Below are 24055 nucleotides of genomic sequence, written 5' to 3' on the forward strand. Positions count from 1 at the left end.
GCTCACTGCAACCTCTGCCTCCCAGGTTCAAGTGATTCTTGTGCTTTAGATGCCTGCCACCATGCCCAGCTAATTTTTTTTTTTTTTTCGAGATGGAGTCTCACTCTAGCCCAGGCTGGAGTTCCAGTGGCACAATCTCAGCTCACTGCAACCTCTGCCTTGAGGGTTCAAGTGATTCCCCTGCCTCAGCCTCCCAAGTAGCTGAGACTACAGGCATGCGCCACTACACCCAGCTAATTTTTTTGTATTTTTAGTAGAGATTGGGTTTTATCATGTTAGCCAGGATGATCTGGATCTCCTGGCCTCAGGTAATCCGCTTGCCTTGGCCTCCCAGAGTGCCAGGATTGCAGGCGTGAGCCACTGCACTCAGCCATCTTTCATCTTTTCTGTACCTGTTCACCCATCCATCTCTTAGTTTATAAAGTATATATTAAAGACATTCCTATCATTTGTTGTGTAGGAGGCTGGGAATTAAGTGAGTTCTCTTGGCACATTTGAGTATCTTGTTTGTCTGTTCTTACCTTTCACTCAGCTTCTCTTAGTGGTAATATCTTAAATAGGTAGGCACAGTTATCATGAACATGAAGTTCATTTTGGTATGTTACTATCAACTAGTCTGTGGATCTTTTTTAAATTTCACAAGATTTACCACTGTGTCCTTTTTTCTGTTCCATAACCCTGTCTAGGGTCTCACATTGCACTTAGTTGTCATATCTGATTATATAAGTGGTGATATATAAGTGGCTTAGGTTTTTAATGTTTATTTAATGTGCAGTTTAAGGAACTCTTCCAAAAAGCTTCTTAGCACTTAGAAAATACTCAGCTTGAATATTGAGAGTGCCTTTTTAAAGAAACACTTGAACCCAGGAGGCAGAGGTTGCAGTGAGCTGAGATTGTGCCACTTCATTCCAGCCTGGGTGAGAATGAGAGACTCCATCTCAAAAAAAAAAAAAGTAGCACCTTCTTAGAGAGCCAGTTTTAGTTTCAAAGCAGGATTTTTTTTCACATCATGTTAGCTAGAAACTTTACCAGAGAGGTTGTTTTCTTCTAAAAGTTTCATAAGAAATAAAATTCGTAAGGTGACAAAATTAAGCAAACTTAGTCAGACACTATTGCTTTTAAGATTTGGCATTATGGCTTTCTAATCAAGGAATGTGAAAACATGTCAAAATGTGTTCAGTGGTTTTTGGTGGTGAAGTTCTGGAATAAGAAAATTGGTTGTGGATCCTGGGATTCAAAAGATGAGAATATGTTTTGGCGTTAATAGTCATTTTTAACAGTATTAATCTATTTGGAAATTGAGATGATTGTATTTGGAACTGTATCAAAATAATTGTTGTTTGTATTTACAGAAAAAGATCTATAAAGATCAGATGGAATACATGTTGCAGAATCATGTATTCCCTCTCTTCAGCAGTGAACTAGGCTACATGAGAGCAAGGGTATGTTTTAAAGCTGCATTATTTATATACTTCTGTCTTGTAATGAATGACTCTGGACTATTATATTGAAACTTTTAAATGTTCACTTTGAAGACTATATTTTGTTTTATGTTTCTGTTTAATGTACATGATTACATGGCTGCTGTAATGTGTGCATAGCTTTCATCTGTGTCTGGTAGCAGTGTCTGTCTGTGTTTTGCATTCAGATCTTGCTATCCACACAAATGTCATGCAGCCAAAGAGTAACTTGGGATCATAGTACTGGTCTAGTGTTGTCTCTGGACACATCTACCACTGGCCAGCCTCCAAAGTCCCATACACAGAACTCAAAGATTAGAGATTAGCTTGGGGGAATTTAAGGCAAGGTATCTACACTAACTCACTGTATTTTTACAAAAGGCTTGCTGGGTGCTTCACTATTTTTGTGAAGTGAAGTTCAAAAGTGATCAGAACCTTCAAACAGCCTTAGAGCTAACAAGAAGATGTCTGATTGATGATAGAGAAATGCCTGTGAAAGTGGAAGCTGCCATTGCCCTTCAAGTATTGATCAGCAATCAAGAAAAAGGTAAAGGATTATTATGTTAAGAAAAGTGAATGTTGGCCAGGTGTGGTGGGTCACGCCTGTAATCTTAGCACTTTGGTAGGCTGAGGCAGGAAGAATGCTTGAAGCCAGGTAAGACCAGCCTGGGCAACATCGCTGCAAAAAATTTTTTCAAAATTAACTGGACATTGTGGCAGGTACCTGTAGTCCCGGCTACTTGGGAGTCTGAGGCAGCAGGATCACTTGAGCCCAGCAGTTCAAGGCTGCAGTGTTCTGTGATTGCGACTGCCTCCCAGCCTGGGCAACAGAGCAAACCCCTCCCTGCCTCTTATTAAAAAAAAAAAAAAAATATATATATATATATATATATATATATATAGTAATGAGTGTCTTTATGCCTGATTGTAAAAAGGCATAATCCTAGAAACTTGGCATACCTCTTTTTTTATGTGAAAGTACTTTTTAGAAAAGCTCATTGATACACTCTTTCTCTTACAGCTAAAGAATATATCACACCATTCATCAGACCTGTAATGCAGGCTCTTCTTCATATTATAAGAGAAACAGAAAATGATGACCTTACCAATGTAATTCAGAAAATGATCTGTGAATATAGTGAAGAAGTTACTCCTATTGCCGTGGAAATGACACAACATTTGGTATGTTGTTTGAACCTATCGTTTTTGCAAGCATTTTAATTTAGCTCTTAGTATGTTTCAGATTGTGTCACAAGTGGCTTGCCTTACCTTATAGCAGCAGTCCCCAACCTTTTTGGCACCTGGGACCGGTTTTGTGGAAGATAATTTTTCCACAGTTGGTCCAAGGGAGATGACTTTGGAATGAAACTGTGGTCCAAGGGAGATGGCTTTGGAATGAAACTGTTCCCCCTCTTACCAGGCAGTGGTTTCTCATGAGGAGTTTGCACATTTCACAGTAGAGTTCATGCTCCTATGAGAATCTCTGGCAGTAATACTCACCTGCCGTTTACCTACTGGTCCTAACAGGCCCAGATACCAGTTCACCGGTATCTGCCTTATAGCAGATACTTGATAGACATTACTGTGTAGCACATAAAGCCCTTGACAGATACTTAACTTAATTAATTGTGTGTGAGAATTATTCCTGTTCTACAGAGAAAATGTGAGATATAGAATGGTTAATTACCTAAGCTAGACAGGGTGGGGGTGGGATTCATACATGGGTCTTCATTGTAGTTTTTTGTTTTTGTTTGTTTGTTTGTTTTAAATAAATAGAGATGGGGTGTCATCATGTTGGCCAGGCTGGTCTCCAACTCCAGCCCTCAGGTGATCCACCCAAGGTCCTGGGATTACAGGCGTGAACCACTGCGCCCAGCCCATAGTAGTTGTTCTTAACCTCAGGCATGACTATCTGTGGAGAGGCCTGGAAAGCGCAAAATAATCGACTGAATATTACAAAAGATAAATCAGTAACTCCCTTGATGATTAAATATGCTTTTATTTGGGTGTTGTCAAGTGCTAATGAGAAATACTAATGAAAACTATTCACAATATTAAGTACTTTTTATACCTTGCCTCACTTAGTCCTCACACATTGTCTATGAAATCCCCAAAGTAGCATGCAGAAATAAGGTCACCCAATGAGTAGACCATTTGATTTTAAAGCTTAAGCTCTTTATTATCATTAATCAGTTTGGAGACATTGTTGTGGTATCCCAATGAGAACACTCTAAAAATTAAGAGTCTTAGACCAAAACATATTTATAATGCCTCAATGACAAACTTGAGTTACATTCTCTGTAATCTAGGCAATGACATTTAACCAAGTAATCCAGACGGGGCCAGATGAAGAAGGTAGTGATGACAAAGCAGTTACTGCTATGGGAATTCTGAATACAATTGACACACTTCTTAGTGTAGTTGAAGATCATAAAGAGGTAAGACGATGATCCAGTGTTGCAGTTTTTCAAGCCATTTTATGCTTTTTGGAGGGCCGTAATATCTCTCTGGCTGTCTCATGTACCTTGTTACCATTTTCCCTTTTATAAAGGTAAGATTGGTGCCTTATATTTTAAGTTCTAAAGCATTAGTAGAAGGAATAGGAAGCAAGTATTTGTTTTATTGTCTTAGGGCCCAGGATTTTGGCTCCCTATTATGTTTTCTCATATCCAGAAGGATAGTGGTTCCCAGGAAAAACATGTTTTTCTTTTTACTTGTTTGAAAAATTGTGGTGAAATACACGTAGCATAAAATTGACAATCCTAATCATTTCTAAGTATATAGTTCACTGATATTAAGTATATTCACATTATTACGCAGCCATCACTACCATCTTCATAGTTTTCTTCTCTTCCAGTTGTCTTTTGGAAAAGTAAGTTGTAATAATGAATTTTGTGTGTGTGTGAGTCTCGCTCTGTTGCCTAGGCTGGAGCACAGTGGTGCGATCTCAGCTCACCAACTTCCGCCTCCTGGGTTCAAGCAATTCTCCTGCCTCAGCCTCCTGAGCAGCTGGGATTACAGGCACCTGTCACCCCGCCTGGCTGATTTTTGTATTTTTAGTAGAGACGGGGTTTCATCATGTTGGCCAGGCTGGTCTTGAACTCCTGATCTCAGGTGATCCACCTGCCTTGGCCTCCCAAAGTGCTGGGATTACAGCTGTGAGCCACAATGCCCAGCCGCCCAATAATGGATTTTTAAAAATGAAATTATTTAAAACATACAGAAAAGAGTAAAGAACAAGAAAACTGTAACCAATACTTTACCTTTATTACATTTTTAACACTTAAAATGTTTCTTTTATGTTAAGAAAAACTATTTTGGGTCGGGCACAGTGGCTCATGGCTGTAATCCCAGCACTTTGGGAGGCCATGTTGGGTGGATCACTCCAAGCCAGGAGTTTGAGACCAACCTGGCCAACATGGTGAAACCTCATTTCCACTGAAAATACAAAAATTAGCCAGGTGTGCTGACAGGCGCCTGTAGTCCCAGCTACTGAGGAGGCTGAGGCAGAAGAATCACCTTTATCCAGGAGGTAGAGGTTGCAGTGAGCCGAGATTGCACCACTGCACTCCAGCCTGGGTGAAAGAGCGAGAGAAAGAGAGACCAAAACAATCTCAGATACATTCTTCCCATAGAAGTAACACTGTCATGAATTTGGTGTTTATAATTCCAATGCAGATGCTTGTAATGTAATGTATGTGTTATGTATAAATTATGTTTTCAGCAAGTTGCCTTTTTTTGCAGCATGAAGTTTTTTTACTTAACTTACTGGTTTGTTTTGTTTTGTTTTGTTTTTTTAAAGACAGGGTTTCACCATACTGGTCAGGCTGGTCTCAAACTCCTGAGCTCAGGTGATCCGCCTGCCTCAGCCTCCCAAAGTGCTGGGATTACAAGGCATGAGCCACCGCGCCCGGCTTAACTTAATGTTTTTTGAGACAGACTCTTCCTTTGTCGCCCAGACAGGAGGGCAGTGGCATCATTTCGGCTCACTGCAAATTTTGCCTCCCAGTCTCAAGCCTCAGGCTCCCAAATAGCTGGGAGTCCAGACACCCACCACCATCCCCAGCTATTTTTTTGTATTTTTAGTAGAGATGGGGTTTCACTATGTTGGCCAAGCTGGCTGCAAACTCCTGACCTCAGGTGATCCACCCGCCCTGGCGTCTCAAAACTGCTGGGATTACAGGCATGAGCCAGTGCGCGTGACTGACTCCTGCATTTTCATAGTTTTTGTTTTTTGAGAATGATGTTATTTCCTTTTTAGGTAAATTAAGCTGGCCATTCCTTGTGTTTTCTTGTGTTTTTCTCATTGTTATGGTATTTCATTACTTTTTTTTTTTCTTTTTTTGAGGTGGAATCTAGCCCAGGCCAGAGTACAATGACAAGATCTCAGCTTACTGCAACCTCCACCTCCCGGGTTCAAGCCATTCTCCTGCCTCAGCCTCCTAAGTAGCTGAGATTACAGGCACCCACCACTGTGCCTGGCTAATTTTTGTATTTTTAGTAGAGATGGGGTTTCATCATGTTGGTCAGGTTGGTGTCAAACTCCTGACCTCAGGTGATCTGCCCACCTCAGCCTCCCAAAGTGCTGGGATTACAGGAGTCAGCCACCACACCCAGCCTTCATTATATTTTTATCTGAGATCACAGTTTTATAATGTCTATGTCATTTTAAAACAAAGACTTAAGATCATTTCTTCACAATATGGACTTTATATTTAAGTATACTGAATTATAGTATGCATTATCTTACTAAGTCATTCAGTGGGCTGTAGTTGCATATGATTTTTTTTTCTTCTCTTTTTAGATAACCCAACAGCTTGAGGGAATCTGCTTACAAGTCATTGGTACTGTTTTACAACAACATGTCTTAGGTATTATACTTCTGATTGTGCTAAGAATCTAGTGCTATTTCACATAAGCATTTTACTAATGACTCAGTTTTCTGTTTTAGAATTCTATGAGGAGATCTTCTCTTTAGCACATAGTTTGACATGTCAACAAGTGTCTCCACAGATGTGGCAGCTACTACCCCTTGTATTTGAAGTCTTTCAGCAAGATGGCTTTGATTACTTTACAGGTGAGTCAAATCAGCATGGAAATACTGAGGGTTTTCCCTGCTTTATTTGTAGCTTATCATTTGAACGTAGGCTTTTGAATGTTCGGGACTGCTTCATTGTTCAGAAAAGTTATCAGTAGAAGTTAATGCTCACTGGTGATGCATGGAATTGATTTCTCTTATAAAATTTAGTTCCAATTTTAGGTTTATTCTTTGTAAACACACGTAGATACCCACACACCCCCTCGTAATCGTCATATAAATTGAAATAAATGTGTATAATTTTTATGTTTAACTAAATACAAAGAAAATCACTTTAATAATAGGTTCATTTCTGCATTTAATTATAAATGAATATATTTTAATTAAAAGTGAATGTTAAGGTCAGGCATAGTGTGTCATGCCTGTAATGCCAGCACTTCGGGAAGGCGAGAAGGCGAGAGAGCACTTCAGTCCAGTAATTCTCGACCAGCCTGGGCTATTGGTCAGACCCTGTCTCTCTTATTAAAATTAATTGGGTGTGGTGGGGTGTGCCCATAGTCCCAGCTACCTGGGAGGCTGAGGTTGGAGGATCATCTGAGTCCAGGATTTTGGGGTTATAGTGAGCTTTAATCTCACCACTGCACCCCATCCTGGGCAACAGAGTGAGAGTATCCTCCCCCCCCAAAAAAATAAAAATAAAAAGTGAATGTTAGAGACAAAAGCAAAGATAAAGCATTTGTATTAGTAAAGATGTGTAACTGATGTTTTTTATTAATATAGATATGATGCCCCTCCTTCATAATTATGTAACAGTTGATACAGACACACTTCTGTCTGATACCAAGTATCTTGAAATGATATACAGTATGTGCAAAAAGGTAGGTCATTTTTATATATCAGATTTCACGAGGCTTCTGCTATAAAATGTATGAAATTGTGAAGACTCACGTGGTACCACATTGTAGTAGACATGAATCTGACAGAATTAAGGGCTTTAAAAATTAAAAGTCATTGGTCCCTAGATGCCATAGTTTTGATAATTTTGTGTGCCCTCTGACACGGAATTTGTTTTTGAATTTTAGAGTGCCCGAAGTTTAACTAACATAGTCTTTTGGAATCAAAAGCAGGAAAGAATCAAGAGCTCGAGAGATTTTTGAGTGGTTTACGAATGGATAGAGATGTTTTATAAAGGAAAAGCTTAGCAACTGTGGGTTTATAAGAAATAGGGGATGAAAGTTCCCCTTCAGTTTTGGTTGGGGAAACAAATAGTTAAACTGGATTCCATCAATATCAAAGTCGGTGTCATTGGTCGCATTTGAATTTCTAGCAATATCTGTTTCAGGTCATTAGAAAATGATTTGCTCCATGAAGTTTTTAGATTTCTTTCACTCATCTCTTTCCCCTCTAAACAGGAAGTCACACATAATTATCTAGTTCTGTTAGTCATTGTTTACTGCCAATTATATTGTTTATATTAATATTCTGGGAATAGAGATACACCATTTACATTTCTATTCCTCAACACTTAATCATTTACACTCATCTAGTGTTCACTAGCCTTCACATTCATGTTTGTTTCTGTCAGGAGTTTGTAGGGCAACATTTGCCCTCAACAGGCTGCCTCTTCCTCCCTCCATTTCTCCCTCCCCCACTGTTTTTTTACATCTTAGGTTTTGTAGTTCTTTACATGGGAAAGGTTAGGTGTTTTAGCTACCACCTGTGTATGAGAAGTTAGTAGTTGTCAACTTGCTGTAATTCAGAATAGCACTACAGGATAGGTACTTTGATGACATAGACCAAGATGCCAGAGGGCTAGACTATAAAAGAGAGGAGGTAGACAACTCCAGATCCTCAGAGGTACTTGAGTCTATCATCTGTGCAGTGAACATTGCAGTTATTCATATTAGTTAGGATACTTGTGATATTTGGTGGGAAATTGTTTCTTTGATTCAGATATCTGATTTAAAGGTTTCATGAAGCCTCACCGCAATTTATATTCTATGTTGATCAGGTTCTTACAGGAGTTGCAGGAGAAGACGCAGAATGTCATGCAGCAAAATTGTTAGAGGTCATCATTCTGCAGTGCAAAGGGCGTGGCATTGACCAGGTCAGTGAGGCTAATAATTATTCATAGTTGAGGCTTCATAGGGGTAATCTTTTCCTTCCACTCTATTTCCTCCTTTTTTGGCATTTGTTGAGTATGCTGTATGTTTTTGTTTATTTTGCCATCTAGACAACTAATATTTTTAATTAATAATATTTTATGGCTTCTCGCCGGGCGTGGTGGCTCACGCCTATAATCCCAGCACTTTGGGAGGCCGAGGCGGGTGGATCACGAGGTCAAGAGATCGAGACCATCCTGGTCAACATCGTGAAACCCCGTCTCTACTAAAAATACAAAAAATTAGCTGGGCATGGTGGCGCATGCCTATAATCGCAGCTGCTCAGGAGGCTGAGACAGGAGAATTGCCTGAACCCAGGAGGCGGAGGTTGCGGTGAGCCGAGATCGCGCCATTGCACTCCAGCCTGGGTAGCAAGAGCGAAACTCCTCCATCTCAATAAAAAAAAAAAAAAAAAAAAATTGTGGCTTGTTTGTTATCATGAAAGGTAAACTTTGGCTTAAGATTTTTTAAATAGCTTTAGTAATTTCCATGGTCAATTTTTGTTTGTTTGTTTTTTGAGTCAGGGTCTTGCTCTGTTGCCCAGGCTGGAGTACAGTGGCACAGTCTTTGCTCACTGCAGCCAGGTTCCTGCCTCAGCCTCCCAAGTAGCTGGGATTACAGGCATGCACTACCACACCGGGCAAATTTTTTATATTTTTAGTAGAGATGGGGCTTCGCCATTTTGGCCAGTCTGGTCTCAAACTCCTGACTTCAAGTGATCCGCCCGCTTTAGACTCCCAAAATGTTGGGAGTACAGGTGTGAGCCATGACACCCGGCCCATGGTCAATTTTAATAGGAACATTGTGAAGCCATGATTGATACCATTGTGAACTTTTAGTAGCTGTGTGGAGACTACTAGACTTTCTCTAAAATTAGACTTCCCCGTGCAGTGCCTCAGTAGTAAATATTGGTCACCTGATGCTACAATAGGGTTAATTGAGGCAACAAAGAAGTTAATATTTTTCGAATAGTTTGTATACTATTAACTACAGTCTTAGAATATCTTGCTGTCTTTTTTTGTAGTGCATTCCCTTATTTGTGGAAGCAGCCTTAGAAAGACTGACAAGAGAGGTTAAGACAAGTGAACTTCGAACTATGTGTCTGCAAGTTGCAATTGCAGCTTTGTATTATAATCCACACCTACTACTCAATACCTTAGAAAATCTTCGCTTCCCTAATAATGTTGAACCAGTTACAAATCATTTTATTACACAGTGGCTTAATGATGTTGACTGTTTCTTAGGGTAAGTGACACACATTGCAATTTTATTAAATTTGCTTTGGGCCAAACTCTGCTTATTTAGGAAAAGAAAACAGAAAATCTCTTTTTTTTTTCCCTTTAGGCTTCATGACAGAAAGATGTGTGTTCTTGGACTTTGTGCTCTTATTGATATGGAACAGATACCCCAAGTTTTAAATCAGGTTTCTGGACAGATTTTGCCAGCTTTTATCCTTTTATTTAATGGATTAAAAAGAGCATATGCCTGCCATGCAGAACACGAGAATGACAGTGATGATGATGATGAAGCTGAAGATGATGATGAAACTGGTAAGTGATTTTCAGTGGAAGAAGACAAAACTTGTTCCCTAGCCCTTCTCCCAAATAAATGTGGGATCATACCCAAATGCTTTCACTCACAGAAAGATGTCCTGTCTTCTCACTACAGTGATGAAGGCAGGAACTTGAGCTGTATCACCAACATGTAGAGCAGTTCAAATCATTATCGTATGCAATCAACAATGGTTTGTTCATTGTAAGCATTGTTAGCACTGTAGATACAAAGATGAATGAGACGTGATGCATTTCTTCAAAAGTTTTTTATCTACTGTGGGAAAGGATTACAAAGCCAAACAATTCTGTATATAATAATATATTTGATACAGAGGCTGAGTCCATTTAAGATCGAGAGATTATAGGTCCTTTTAAGAGTTGAGGAAGTTTGTAAGGTGGCATGCATGTGCCTGTAGATCCCGCTACTTGGGAGTTGCTTGAGCCCAGGAGTTCAAGTCCAGCTTAGGCAACGTAGTGAACCCCCTCTCCTTTTTTTTTTTTTTCTTTTTTTAAACAGAGTTTTGCTCCCATTGCCAAGGCTAGAGTGCAACGGCACAATCTGAGCTCACTGCAACCTCTGCCTCCCCGGTTCAAGCAGTTTTCCTGCCTCAGCTTCCCGAGTAGTTGGGGCAGCAAGAACATGCCACAACACCTAGCTAATTTTTTTTTTTTTTTTTTTTTTTTTTTTTTTTGAGACGGAGTTTCGCTGTTGTTACCCAGGCTGGAGTGCAATGGCATGATCTCAGCTCACCACAACCTCCACCTCCTGGGTTCAGGCAATTCTCCTGCCTCAGCCTCCTGAGTAGCTGGGACTACAGGCACGCACCACCATGCCCAGTTAATTTTTTGTATTTTTAGTAGAGACAGGGTTTCACCATGTTGACCAGGATGGTCTCAATCTTTTGACCTCGTGATCCACCCGCCTCGGCCTCCCAAAGTGCTGGGATTACAGGCGTGAGCCACTGCGCCCAGCCAACACCTAGCTAATTTTTGCATTGTTAGTAGAGATGGGTTCACCATGTTGGCCAGGCTGGTGTTGAACTCCTGACCTTGTAATCTGCTCACCTCAGCTTCCCAAAGTGCTGGGATTACAGGCATGAGCCACAGCACTCAGCCTAAACCCCATTTCTTAAAAAAAAAAAAAAAAGAAAGAAAAAGTTGTGGGAATTACATGAGGGAATATTTAACACTTAACATAGTGCTTGGCAGATGGTACTCAGTAATACATAATGGAATTAACAGTGTTAACAAAGGTACACATATCATTATACTTACTGTTAAAAGATTTATGGGGTTTTTGTCTTTAAACTGCTAATGGCCGGGCGCGGTGGCTCAAGCCTGTAATCCCAGCACTTTGGGAGGCCGAGGCGGGTGGATCACGAGGTCAACAGATCGAGACCATCCTGGTCAACATGGTGAAACCCCGTCTCTATTAAAAATACAAAAAATTAGCTGGGCATGGTGGTGCATGCCTGTAATCCCAGCTACTCAGGAGGCTGAGGCAGGAGAATTGCCTGAACCCAGGAGACGGAGGTTTCGGTGAGCCGAGATCGTGCCATTGTGCACTCCAGCCTGGGTAACAAGAGTGAAACTCTGTCTCAAAAAAAAAAAAAAACTGCTAATGATTTATGGTATTAATGTTGACAATTTATTGCAGACATCCATCCCATCTATTAATTCTAAAACCTAAGCATACCTGCACTATAAAATTAAGTTAATTAGATGTGGAGAAGTACATTTTATCTATAAGACACTGTATACTATCAGTGTATAAATTAATAAAATATTAAGAGAGTACTATAAGAGTTTCAACATAGATAGATAGCTATTGCCATTTTTGTCTTTTATCATCCAGCCTTTAATAAAAATCTTACAAAAAGTTTGGCGGGTTTAACAGTAGTATGTTCATAATATGCAGTCCTTTTTCAGATGTCTAGTATTAAGAATACATTAAATCATGGTTGGTTTTCTTGGACTCCTACAGGAATTTTCATTTCTATTTATTGTTGAACATGTATTTAAACACTAATTCTTGGAGCTGTCTCTAGTCAGTTGTGAGTTGTAATTTACTGACAGTGATTGAGATGACTGTCACTTTGTTGAGTAAAATATCTCATTGTTATAAAAGTACTTATATTCGGCCGGGCGCAGTGGCTCACGCCTATAATCCCAGCACTTTGGGAGGCCGAGGCGGGCGGATCACGAAGTCAACAGATTGAGACCATCCTGGTCAACACGGTGAAACCCTGTCTCTACTAAAAATCCAAAAAAATTAGCTGGGCATGGTGGCGCGTGCCTGTAATCCCAGCTACTCAGGAGACTGAGGCAGAATTGCCTGAACCCAGGAGGCGGAGGTTGCGGTGAGCCAAGATCGCGCCATTGCACTCCAGCCTGGGTAACAAGAGCAAAACTCCGTCTCTAAAAAAAATTAAAAATAAGCCGGGCGCGGTGGCTCAAGCCTGTAATCCCAGCACTTTGGGAGGCCGAGGCGGGTGGATCACCAGGTCGAGAGATCGAGACCATCCTGGTCAACATGGTGAAACCCCGTCTCTACTAAAAATACAAAACATTAGCTGGGCATGGTGGCATGTGCCTGTAATCCCAGCTACTGAGGAGGCTGAGGCAGGAGAATTGCTTGAACCCAGGAGGCGGAGGTTGCGGTGAGCCGAGATCGTGCCATTGCACTCCAGCCTGGGTAACAAGAGCGAAACTCCGTCTCAAAAAAAAAAAAAAAAAAAAAATTAAAAATAAAAAAAATAAAAGTACTTATATTATGACTTGGCAGAGGAACTGGGAAGTGATGAAGATGATATTGATGAAGATGGGCAAGAATATTTGGAGATTCTGGCTAAGCAGGCAGGTGAAGATGGAGATGATGAAGATTGGGAAGAAGACGATGCTGAAGAGACTGCTCTGGAAGGCTATTCCACAATCATTGATGACGAAGATAACCCTGTTGATGAGTATCAGATATTTAAAGCTATCTTTCAAAGTAAGTCAACTTGTTACATGTGGATCCATTTCATTGAACAAATCTGTTCTAGTCTCTGTCTGCCCTTTAAAGGAGGAGTTTGGAGGATATCAAACCCAGACTAGAAAAGGCTTGTTAGGCAAAGTAACCAAAATTATTTCTAAGGTTGCCATAGTTTCTGAGTATTCTTTCTTCATCCTGTTATTTTACATTTAGATTGTAATTTTGAAAGATTATAGGAAAATAATGTAGTTCCAAAAGGTATACAGTGACAGTGCCTCTTTGCTACTTCTCGGTCTCCCAGCTTTCCTTAGAAGCAACCACTCTTACATAATCTTACAATTATTGTTTTCCTATGTTCTATGGTATGTTAACTAGTTTAATCTGTTGTTACTAAATTAGCACCTTTGGCATAATCGAATTTTCAGCTTTTTTTTTTTAAAAAAAGATGGGGTTTCACCATGATGGCCAGGCTGGTCTTGAACTCCTGACCTCAGGTGATCCACCCGCCTCGGCCTCCCAAAGTACTAGGATTAAAGGCGTGAGCCACCGTGCCTGGCCAATTTTTAGCTTTAAACAACTAATAATCCTGAGATTTTTTGATTATATATGCCTAGTATTCTGGAGCCACATAACAATCATTTACTTGATTTTTTCTTTCTTTCTTTCTTTTTTTTTTTTTTTGAGCAGAGTTTCACTCTTGTTACCCAGGCTGGAGTGCAATGGCACGATCTCGGCTCACCGCAACCTCCGCCTCCCGGGTTCAGGCAATTCTCCTGCCTCAACCTCCTGAGTAGCTGGGATTACAGGCACGCGCCACCATGCCCAGCTAATTTTTTTTTTGTATTTTTAGTAGAGACGGGGTTTCACCATGTTGACCAGGATGGTCTCGATCTCTTGACCTCGTGATCCACCCGCCTCGGCCTCCCAAAGTGCTGGGATTACAGGTTGAGCCACCGCGCCCGGCTTTTTTTTTTCTTTTTTTTTTAAAGACAGGGTTTCACCATGTTGGTCAGGCTGGTCTTGAACTCCCGACCTCAGGTGATCCTCCTGCCTTGGCCTCCAAAGTGCTTGGATTACAGGCGTGAGCCCCCACGCCCAGCCTTCATTTACTTGGATTTCAACAAGGTATAGCATCTGTCTGTGTTTTACCATCCACATTAAGAAATTAAATTGCTGGCCGGGCGCGGTGGCTCAAGCCTGTAATCCCAGCACTTTGGGAGGCCGAGGCGGGTGGATCACAAGGTCGAGAGATCGAGACCATCCTGGTCAACATGGTGAAACCCCGTCTCTACTAAAAATACAAAAAAATTAGCTGGGCATGGTGGCACGTGCCTGTAATCCCAGCTACTCAGGAGGCTGAGGCAGGAGAATTGCCTGAGCCCAGGAGGCGGAGGTTGCGGTGAGCCGAGATCGCGCCATTGCACTCCAGCCTGGGCAACAAGAGCGAAACTCCGTCTCAAAAAAAAAAAAAAAAAAAGAAATTAAATTGCCACTATATTTAAAAGATCCTTTCCTCTCAGGGTTAGTTATTGTTATATACATATAATTTCCTATGCATTGGGAACTGAAAAATATATTCTTTGTTAGAATACATTCTCTGATAACCAAGGGTTTGAATCTTTTTTTTTTTTTTTTTTGAGACAGTCTCACTCTGTTGACAGGCTAGAGTGCAGAGATGTGATCTCGGCTCACTGCAACCTCTGCGTCCTGGGTTCAAGTGATTCTTTCTGCCTCAGCCTCCCGAGTAGCTGGGACTATAGGCGTGTACCACCACACCCACCTAATTTTTGTATTTTTAGTAGAGATGGGGTTTCACCATGTTGGCCAGGATGGTCTTGATCTCTTGACCTCATGATCCACTTGCCTTAGTCTCCCAAAGTGCTGGGATTATAGGCATGAGCCACCGCACCCGACTGGGTTTGTCTTCTAAGCCCACGATGAGGCAGTTTTGATGCAAGGTTGCAGAAGCACAAAGTGATGGTTTCTGAGCTACATGGCAGCAAGAACTGACTGAGGTGCCTAACGTGCTTTGTCTGTCCCTTGTACTTTGTAGACAAACACCGCATGTCAGTTCCTAAAGGATGGTTTCTAACACAGGGCTCACGTATAGTTGTAATAAAGGAGAAATAGAAAATCATGTGACTGAAGGTCAGGTTTTCTCCCACCAAAATACACCTGGCACTACTACATGAGGAAATCAGTTTACCTTCTTGGCATACTCTGGAGAAATTTCTCATGGGGAAACCCTTTATTACAGAGAATAATCTGCCACTTGCACGCATACATATGTGTATAGGTACTTATGTATGTATGGTCATGGTCAGACTTAAGACCCTTTTACTTATATGTCACGTCAACTTACCTAGTGCATGTTTTTGTTAGATTGCGAGATTTTAACAAACTGATTTTGTGCCATTTGGGGAAAATTTGTTCCCTGTTGCCCACAGATTGGGTTTGACCTTTATTTAGGCTACAATATAAAAATGTGTGACCATTTTAATTTTACCCTGAGTATTGCAAAGCTGCCTTTCTATGGAAAGACAATAGATATGTTGAAGAAAAGTATTTGAATAAGCAAGACTAGAAAAACTCGGCATTTATTTTGTACCATTTTCCCTTTTCCTGCATCTACCTAATGCTTATTTATTTATTTAAGGCCGAGTCTTGCCAGGCACGGTGGCTTGTGCCTGTAATCCCAGCACTTTAGGAGGCCAAGGCAGGCAGATCACGTGAGGTTGGGAGTTTCAGCCCAGCCTGACCAATATGAAGAAACTCCTTCTCTACTAAAAAAAAAAAAAAATACGGGGCCGGGCGCGGTGGCTCAAGCCTGTAATCCCAGCGCTTTGGGAGGCCGATACGGGTGGATCACGAGGTCGAGAGATCGAGACCAGCCTGGTCAACATGGTGAAACCCCGTCTCTACTAAAAATACAAAAAACTAGCTGGGCGTGGTGGCGCGTGCCTGTAATCCCAGCTACTTAGGAGGCTGAGGCAGGAGAATTGCCTGAGCCCAGGAGGCGGAGGTTGCGGTAAGCCGAGATCGTGCCATTGCACTCCAGCCTGGGTAACAAGAGCGAAACTCCGTCTCAAAAAAAAAAAAAAAAAAAATACAAAATTAGGCAGGCATGGTGGCACATGCCTGTAATCCCAGCCACTCAGGAGGCTGAAGCAGGAGAATCGCTTGAACCTAGGAAGCGGAGGTTGCAGTGAGCCAAGATCATGCCATTGCACTCCAGCCTGGGCAACAAGAGGGAAACTGTGTCTTAAAAAAAAAAAATACTGAGTCTCACTCCATAGCCCAGACTGGAGTACAGTGGCACTATCTCGGCTCATTTCAACCTTTGTCTCCCAGGTTCAAGGGATTCTTGTACCTCAGCGTTCTGAGTAGCTGGGATTATGGGTGTTTGCCACCATGCCCGGCTAATTTTGGCATTTTTAGTAGAGATGAGGTTGCGCCATGTTGGCCAGGCTGGTCTCGAAGTCCTGGCCTCAAGTGATCTGCCTGCCTCAGCCTCTCAAAGTGCTGGGATTACAGGTATGAGCCACCTTGTCTGGCCTGCTTAATGCTTCCCATTTTTCTTTTTAAATTTAGTGATTTGAGAATTCTAACCAAAGTAGCCTTGATCATTTTCAAGTTGCTTTAGCTCTGAGTCTTTTTAAGATTGCTGGGTTAGCTTTATTCCTGAAGTCTCTCTAGTTTGTTACTTACTATGTAAGAACCAGTTAGGCTCTGAATCCTTATTTGCTAGAGAGATGGATCGTAAGAATGATTAGCATGTTTGGAGGTATAAAGATAAGCTGTAATTAATTTTTATTCCTGAATATGTTGTTTCATAAATAAACTAATTTTAACAGTTATTGGGAAACTATAAAATAGATGGGAATTTCAGTGTTGGGTTGGGATGGAGTAGTAGGAATGGAATAGAAAGGAGCTACCAAGCTTCTCTTATTCATATTGTTTTCCCCTTGTTTTTGTTTTTTGATAGCTATTCAAAATCGTAATCCTGTGTGGTATCAGGCTCTGACTCACGGTCTTAATGAAGAACAAAGAAAACAGTTACAAGACATAGCAACTCTGGCTGATCAAAGAAGAGCAGCCCATGGTATGTTAATTAAACATAACTTCTATTTAATTAATGACTTTTATACCTTTTAAAATTTTACAGGTTTTAAATTTTATATCATTTAAGATGATATAAAAGGTATAGTTGTTGCAGGTGATAGGAATTAACTAATCTGAGAGATTTAATAAAAGAGAACTTAATTTTGGCTTTGGCTACAGTTTGCTTATTTTTAGGTATAGTTGGGCCAGGCATGGTAGCTCATGCCTATAATCCCAGTACTTTGGGAGGCCAAGGTGGGCAGATTGCCTGAGCTCGGGAATTCAACACCAGCTTCGGCAACGTGGTGAAACCCCATCTCTACTAAAATGCAAAAAATTAGCTGGGCATGGTGCACATGCCTTTAGTCCCAGCTACTCAGGAGGCTGAGGCTGCAGTGAGTTGAGATCGCACCACTGTACTCCAGCCTCGGCGACAGAACAAGACTCCATCTCCAAGAAAACTAAAACGAAAAAACTAAATTAACCAGCCAGTCGTGGTAGTGGTGCTTATAATCCCAGCTACTTGAGAGGCCAGAACAAGCAAATCCTTGAACCTGGGAGGCAGAGATTGCAGTAAGCCGAGGTCGAGCCATTGTACTCCAGCCTGGGTGACAAGAGTAAAACTCTGTCTCAAAAAAGAAAAAGTATAGTTAAAGACTACTTTCAGCATGTAATAACTTTAGCTCATGGGGATGGTTAGATAGTAGAAATAGCTATTAAAAATGTGAAATCTTGTTTAAAGTACATTTTAGGTTATACACCACTGTTAATGCACAACAGTTATCTATAGACCTTATTTTTTAACAAATTTTTAAAGATCATTTTATTTATTTATTTTTTGAGACAAACTCTTGCTTTGTCACCCAGGCTGGAATGCAGTGGCATAGTCTCAGCTTACTGCCACTTCCATCTCCTGGTTTCAAGTGATTCTCCTGCCTCAGCTTCCTAAGTAGCTATGATTACACATGCGCACCACCACACCCAACTAGTTTTTATATTTTTAGTACAGACAGGGTTTCAATATGTTGGCCAGGCTGGTCTCGAACTCCTGAGCTCAGGAGATCTGCCCGCTTCAGCCTCCGAAAGTGCTGGGATTATAGGTATGAGCCACTGTGTGCCCGGCCAATTGTCTATACCATTAGCCAAACTAGCTTTATAGTCATAGTCAAAGAAGGGTCACCTTTATAAACAAGGCATAGCATTCTGAAGTATTTTATATTTTGGATTTGCCTGCATTTGATTTATTTGATTTTCTTCCTTATAGAGATAGCCCTTACTGGTGTTTTTGACTCAAAATGGGGTTTTAAAATATTTTCTTCTTAACATGGGGAAGGGAAAATTGGCTAAGAAGTCTACAGCATACAGTAAAAGAGATTATATTCTCTACATAATGAATGCTCCCTTGCCCCTATACATTGGAGAAAACATGGACTTTGGAACTTCCTGGCCACTAATGATGGTTAAGCTATTGGCTTATCAGTATCTCCCCAAGTCAGTAGATGATTGAATGTTTTATCAGTATCTCCCCAAGTCAGTAGATGATTGAATGCCCTACTAAAATTCGATTTGTTTTCTAGAATCCAAAATGATTGAGAAGCATGGAGGATACAAATTCAGTGCTCCAGTTGTGCCAAGTTCATTCAATTTTGGAGGCCCAGCACCAGGGATGAATTGAGTTATCTCTTTCTTTCTGGCTGTGTGATTGTAGTGAAGAGCTTGTGTTCCTCCTAGTAGTGGTTCCAGAACTGGTTCATGTTATCTATTCTAAACTAATGATCAATAGATGGACAGAAAAAGCCAACAACCCCAGGAGATGGGACCTGATCATGCAACCTGGCACTGGAAAAGAAACCAGCGGGATTTTGTGGGTGGGAGGGGATGGGAAGTACCTTAGGGGGCGTATTTTCTTTATTTTTTGAAGAAAGTAAGATCCTGACTCTGAAGCTTCAAAGTGACACTGTGGAAATCTGAAACAAGAGGGGAGGTCATGAAGGCAGCTTTTCTTTTTCTGAGGAAAAAATAGGCATGGGCTACAGGACTATTTAAAATGTCTCATTTACAGTATAAAGCTCAAAGGTTGATGTAATTTTTACACCTATGAGTATTTGTCCAATTTCTGTCTCTTCCTCACCATTGGGTATCTATTCTTTATATGTAAATAAGATAAGGTAATCTGATAGCCTTATTCAATTCTTCATTTTTCATTCATCATTGTTCCTATGTAGATTATTGGACATTTATTGTAGCACTACATAACTGATTATAAAAATCTGTAAATGAATTAGCACTTTCATATTGAAACAAGCCTGCTAGCCTATGTATAAAATAGCAAAATGTTTGCTGTTTATAAAAAGATGTAATAGGGTGGGGGGCAAGGGTAATTTCAAGTTATTAATTTAAAAATGAACTAGCAATTTTGTACCTGGTGACTTTGTGGTGCACTCACCTCTGATAGTGACTTGAATTCGGTATGTAAAAAGGGGTTAGTGGTATTTCATTGCTGCTAAAAATGACAACTCCCTCTGTGTCCTGTTTTTCTTAAAGCTGTCAGTGTACCAGTGGGTATTTGAATACCAGACCTTACTGTAAAAAATAAGAAAGGTGGTATCTAGAGCATGTAAATTGGATATAAAGTTCTACTCTTAAAGAGTTGATCTAAGAGTATGGCTAAACATCTATATATGCAATCTATTAAAAGAGCTTAATTCGGCTATTATGTCTTGATTTGATTGCAGTTTTTTCCTAATTATAACAATTTTTTCCTCACTGGCCTATTTTTAATACTGTACCTAGAAAGAGTACAAAATGCACACTTCAAAAAAATTGATATTTAACACTTACCCACTCCCGCTTCCCCATCTCTTCTACCCCTCTTGTTGATTGTGGTATCTGATCTTAACTAGGTAGGCAGAAGACACATGGTTCCCTCCAAAAACCACTATTGATACCACTGGAAAAACAAGCCAGTAAAAAGACAGTGTAGAGAGGTTGGCTTGCTTCCCTCTCTTCCTAACTGCATGTTGAAAAATAAGCCTTTATTGATCTTAAACATTTGTCAGATGAGTCATGCATTGGGTTATTTTTTTATATTCATGTATACACAAAATGTTTCAAATTGAAAAGCAACATCTAATGGATCCAAAACTATTACAAGCTGTTGTCTAAAACAGATGAGAAAATTTATAACTGTAAAAACAAATGCCATACTGATATTTAAAATGCATAATTAAGAAAACCCATTGGTGTTAAGTTTTTCTTGTATACCAATAATTAAGCCACTATTGTGGGCACTGTTTGGTTTTCTATTTTAACACTGAAGGAGTGAAAGTACTTCCTATATTTATGAATTTACTACTAAAATCTTGGCAAAAAAAGAAAAAAATTATCTAAAATGTGTGGGTGAAAACTGTTAATCAAGTGTGTTTCTACTCTCCCCCATCCCACCCCCTGAAAGTTGGATACCGGCTGTATACCCTAGGTTGCTTAAGGGGATCTCACTATTATATAAAGTCAATAAAAATGAAGTAGTTGTATATATGCAACATTGTGTACAGAGGGGAGATAATGAATATTAAAGAAACATTCTCGTCTTCCTTTACCTTTTGTCCCCTTATACCTAGTCTACTTTTTAAATTTTCAGACTTCACTGCTTTTTGAATTCATAATTCTAATTTTCACATTATTGTTAATGAAAAATCATATCTAATAAAGGTTTTAGTTATTCCCATGTACAGTATGAAAATTTTTGTTTGCTAAGGTTTTGTTTCAAGAAAATACATTGTCTTTGAGAACATTTTTATTGTCTCCTGTGTCATATAATCCAAACTAATCTCGATTTACATACCTTACTTAACTTTGAGTTAGACCTTAAACTATTTAAATAGTGTTCAAATGATAGTTTCTAATGCATCAAATATGTACCTTAGCTTGCATGATTTTTTTAACATTATATAACATTGCTATAGATCATGAATCTTAACATGTATCAGTTTCTAGATGAAACTGCAGGATTTTTGGAAAACGGGTTTTTTTTTTTTTTTTTTTTTTTTCTCGAGACGGAGTTTCGCTCTTGTTACCCAGGCTGGAGTGCAATGGCGCGATCTCGCCTCACCGCAACCTCCGCCTCCTGGGTTCAGGCAATTCTCCTGCCTCAGCCTCCTGAGTAGCTGGGATTACAGGCACGCGCCACCATGCCCAGCTAATTTTTTGTATTTTTAGTAGAGACGGGGTTTCACCATGTTGACCAGGATGGTCTCGATCTCTCGACCTCGTGATCCACCCGCCTCGGCCTCCCAAAGTGCTGGGATTACAGGCTTGAGCCACCGCGCCCGGCCTGGAAAACGTTTTGAATGTATTTACAGTATTCTCTTGTAATTAGCTGCATAGCGACTTTTTTTTTTTTTAAAGATGGAGTTTCACCGTTTTTGCCCAGGCTCACCGAAACCTCCAGTTCCCAGATTCAAGCAATTCTCCTGCCTCAGCCTCCTGAGTAGCTGGGATTACTAGTAGCAGGCATGTGCCACTACACCCGGTTAATTTTTTAGACTAGGTGGGGTTTCTCCATGTACATTAGGCTGGTCTCAAACCCGGACCTCAGGTTATCCGCCTGCCTTGACCTCCCAAAGTGCTGAGATTACAGGCATGAGCCACTGTATCCGGCCTATTTTCCCACAGCTTTTCCTGTAGTTTTATTACCCTATAATTTTTTAAAAATTTATGGTACATCTGATTTTGTGTAGATTTCAGTATTTTCTTTGTTAATGGCAGATATTAGCATAATCACTTTTTCATAAACATATCTTTTTTTTTTTTTGCTTTTTCAAAAAGCCTTTCTATTTATCAGTATTAAATAAAGGAAGTTAATCTGTTTCTCTGCAGGAAATAAAATGGTGACACACTGTATTAAGATAGTGACTGCTATACTCAACTCTGGAAGAGCCTAGAATATAGAGCATGAGTAGCAAAATCACAGCCTTTGGGCCATATGCTGCTGTTCAGTCCCAGATTTAGCCCCTGAAGCAAGCATAAAGAAAAGTGAATTAAGAATTACATTAATATGACCAAACCATGTCTTTGGCAAAGATCTAACACGATGTCTTAAGTGTAATAGGTAGTCTCTGTAAAATAAATGACAAATTCAAAACATCAGTTATAAAACTGTCAGTTTTGTTCTTTGTAATTTAAATTTTGGTATTTATCAGTGCCTACTGAATTCCAGCTTTTATCCTTGGTGAGTTGGCCATTCTTATAATAGCCACTTCATACTTTGGCTCATGGTAAACAAAAGTTACATGGAAAGTGCTCTTGGAGATAGTATGATCATGTCTCAAGTGGGGAAGTTACCTAAATCAGACCTCCAAGTTAGAGCAGGCTAGGAGAACAGATTCCTTAACATAAACAGTTACATTTTAAGTTGACCTGGCAATCCAAAAACTAGCATTAGCAGAAGCAATATGCTTCTCCAAAGTTATTCTAGACCCAGGCTCTAACTGAGCTAACTAAAGTGATCCAGTACTGCTGTAGCACCTCATCCTTTGTATGTAGTACTACCACTTAATGAATTTTTATGTAGTATTACCACTGAATAAAACAGAAGAGAGCCGGGTGCAGTGGCTCAAGCCTGTAATCCCAGCACTTTGGGAGGCCGAGGCGGGTGGATCACAAGGTCAAGGGATCGAGACCATCCCGGTCAACATAGTGAAACCCCGTCTCTACTAAAAATACAAAAAATTAGCAGGGCATGGTGGCGTGTGCCTGTAATCCCAGCTACTCAGGAGGCCGAGGCAGGAGAATTGCCTGAACCCAGGAGGTGGAGGTTGCGGTGAGCCGAGATCGCGCCATTGCACTCCAGCCTGGGTTACTAGAGCAAAACTCCGTCTCAAAAAAAAAAAAAAAAAAAAAAACAGAAGAAATAAATTTGTAGTATTACGACTGAATAAAACAAGCAATGAGGACAGATGCAAACCTTTCATTTAGAGACCAATACAGCAAGCTGTACTCATTGTTGCCTCTTAAATAAAGGGTCAAAATATATTTTTATGACCATGCCTATCAAAAGAAGCTGGACAATGTGGTTCTGAAAAGGGGGAGCTAGGCAAAATCTTTGATTTTAGCACCTAGGAGGAATAAACATCTTAAGTATTTGCATGTGTGTGTGAAAGAGAGGTAGCCATCCTCGCTCCAGGTTTTATTTTTTATCTCATAAGACTTACTATCATGAGATCGCTCCAGGTTTTTTTAAAGCACAGGTAAGAATTCACCTGTGTCCGTAATCCCAGCACTTTAGGAGGCTGAGGCGGGTGGATCACCTGAGGTCAGGAGTTTGAGACTAGCCTGATCAATATGGTGAAACCCCGTCTTTAAAAAAAAAAAAAAAAAAAGAATTCACCTTTATGTATTTAGAAATTCTGGGCCAGGCACCATGGCTCATGCCTGTAATCACAGCACTTTGGGAGGGGAGGCCAAGATGGGTGGATTGCCTGAGGCTAGCAGTTAAGAGAACAGTCTGGCCAACATGGTCAAACCCCACCTCTACTAAAAATACAAAAATTACCTGGCCTGGTGGCATGTGCCTGTAATTCTAGCTACTTGGAAGGCTGAGGCAGAAGTGTTTGAAACCTGGGAGACAGAGGTTGCAGTGAGCCCAGATCGTGCCACTGCACTCCAGCCTGGGTGACAGAGTGAGACTCCGTCTCAGGGGAAAAAAAAAAAAAAAATCTGCTTTCATATATTAATTGGGATTTGTCAATTACATACAATATTTCAGC

At 40.4% G+C, this 24055-nt stretch overlaps 1 protein-coding gene and 1 non-coding gene across 2 annotated transcripts in view; both read left to right on the plus strand.

The window, feature by feature from the left end:
- IPO7 (importin 7) overlaps nt 1-22445 on the plus strand; it is a 67374-nt gene extending 44929 nt beyond the window's left edge. Inside the window, exons 13-25 of the mRNA XM_039470903.2 lie at nt 1353-1442; nt 1842-2007; nt 2482-2642; nt 3770-3898; nt 6265-6331; nt 6412-6537; nt 7279-7376; nt 8510-8605; nt 9685-9905; nt 10005-10210; nt 12999-13205; nt 17173-17289; nt 18866-22445. Of these exons, the coding sequence (XP_039326837.1) occupies nt 1353-1442; nt 1842-2007; nt 2482-2642; nt 3770-3898; nt 6265-6331; nt 6412-6537; nt 7279-7376; nt 8510-8605; nt 9685-9905; nt 10005-10210; nt 12999-13205; nt 17173-17289; nt 18866-18963 (1782 nt within the window). The 3' untranslated portion in view covers nt 18964-22445. The remainder of the gene's footprint in view (nt 1-1352; nt 1443-1841; nt 2008-2481; nt 2643-3769; nt 3899-6264; nt 6332-6411; nt 6538-7278; nt 7377-8509; nt 8606-9684; nt 9906-10004; nt 10211-12998; nt 13206-17172; nt 17290-18865) is intronic.
- LOC120364816 (small nucleolar RNA SNORA23) lies at nt 1584-1765 on the plus strand. The gene has a single exon (XR_005579955.1). It is a non-coding gene; the product is annotated as a small nucleolar RNA SNORA23 (small nucleolar RNA).
- Nucleotides 22446-24055: the final 1610 nt, after the last annotated feature.

Source organism: Saimiri boliviensis, chromosome 6, assembly GCF_048565385.1.
Source record: "Saimiri boliviensis isolate mSaiBol1 chromosome 6, mSaiBol1.pri, whole genome shotgun sequence".
NCBI classification, from domain to species: Eukaryota; Metazoa; Chordata; class Mammalia; order Primates; family Cebidae; genus Saimiri; species Saimiri boliviensis.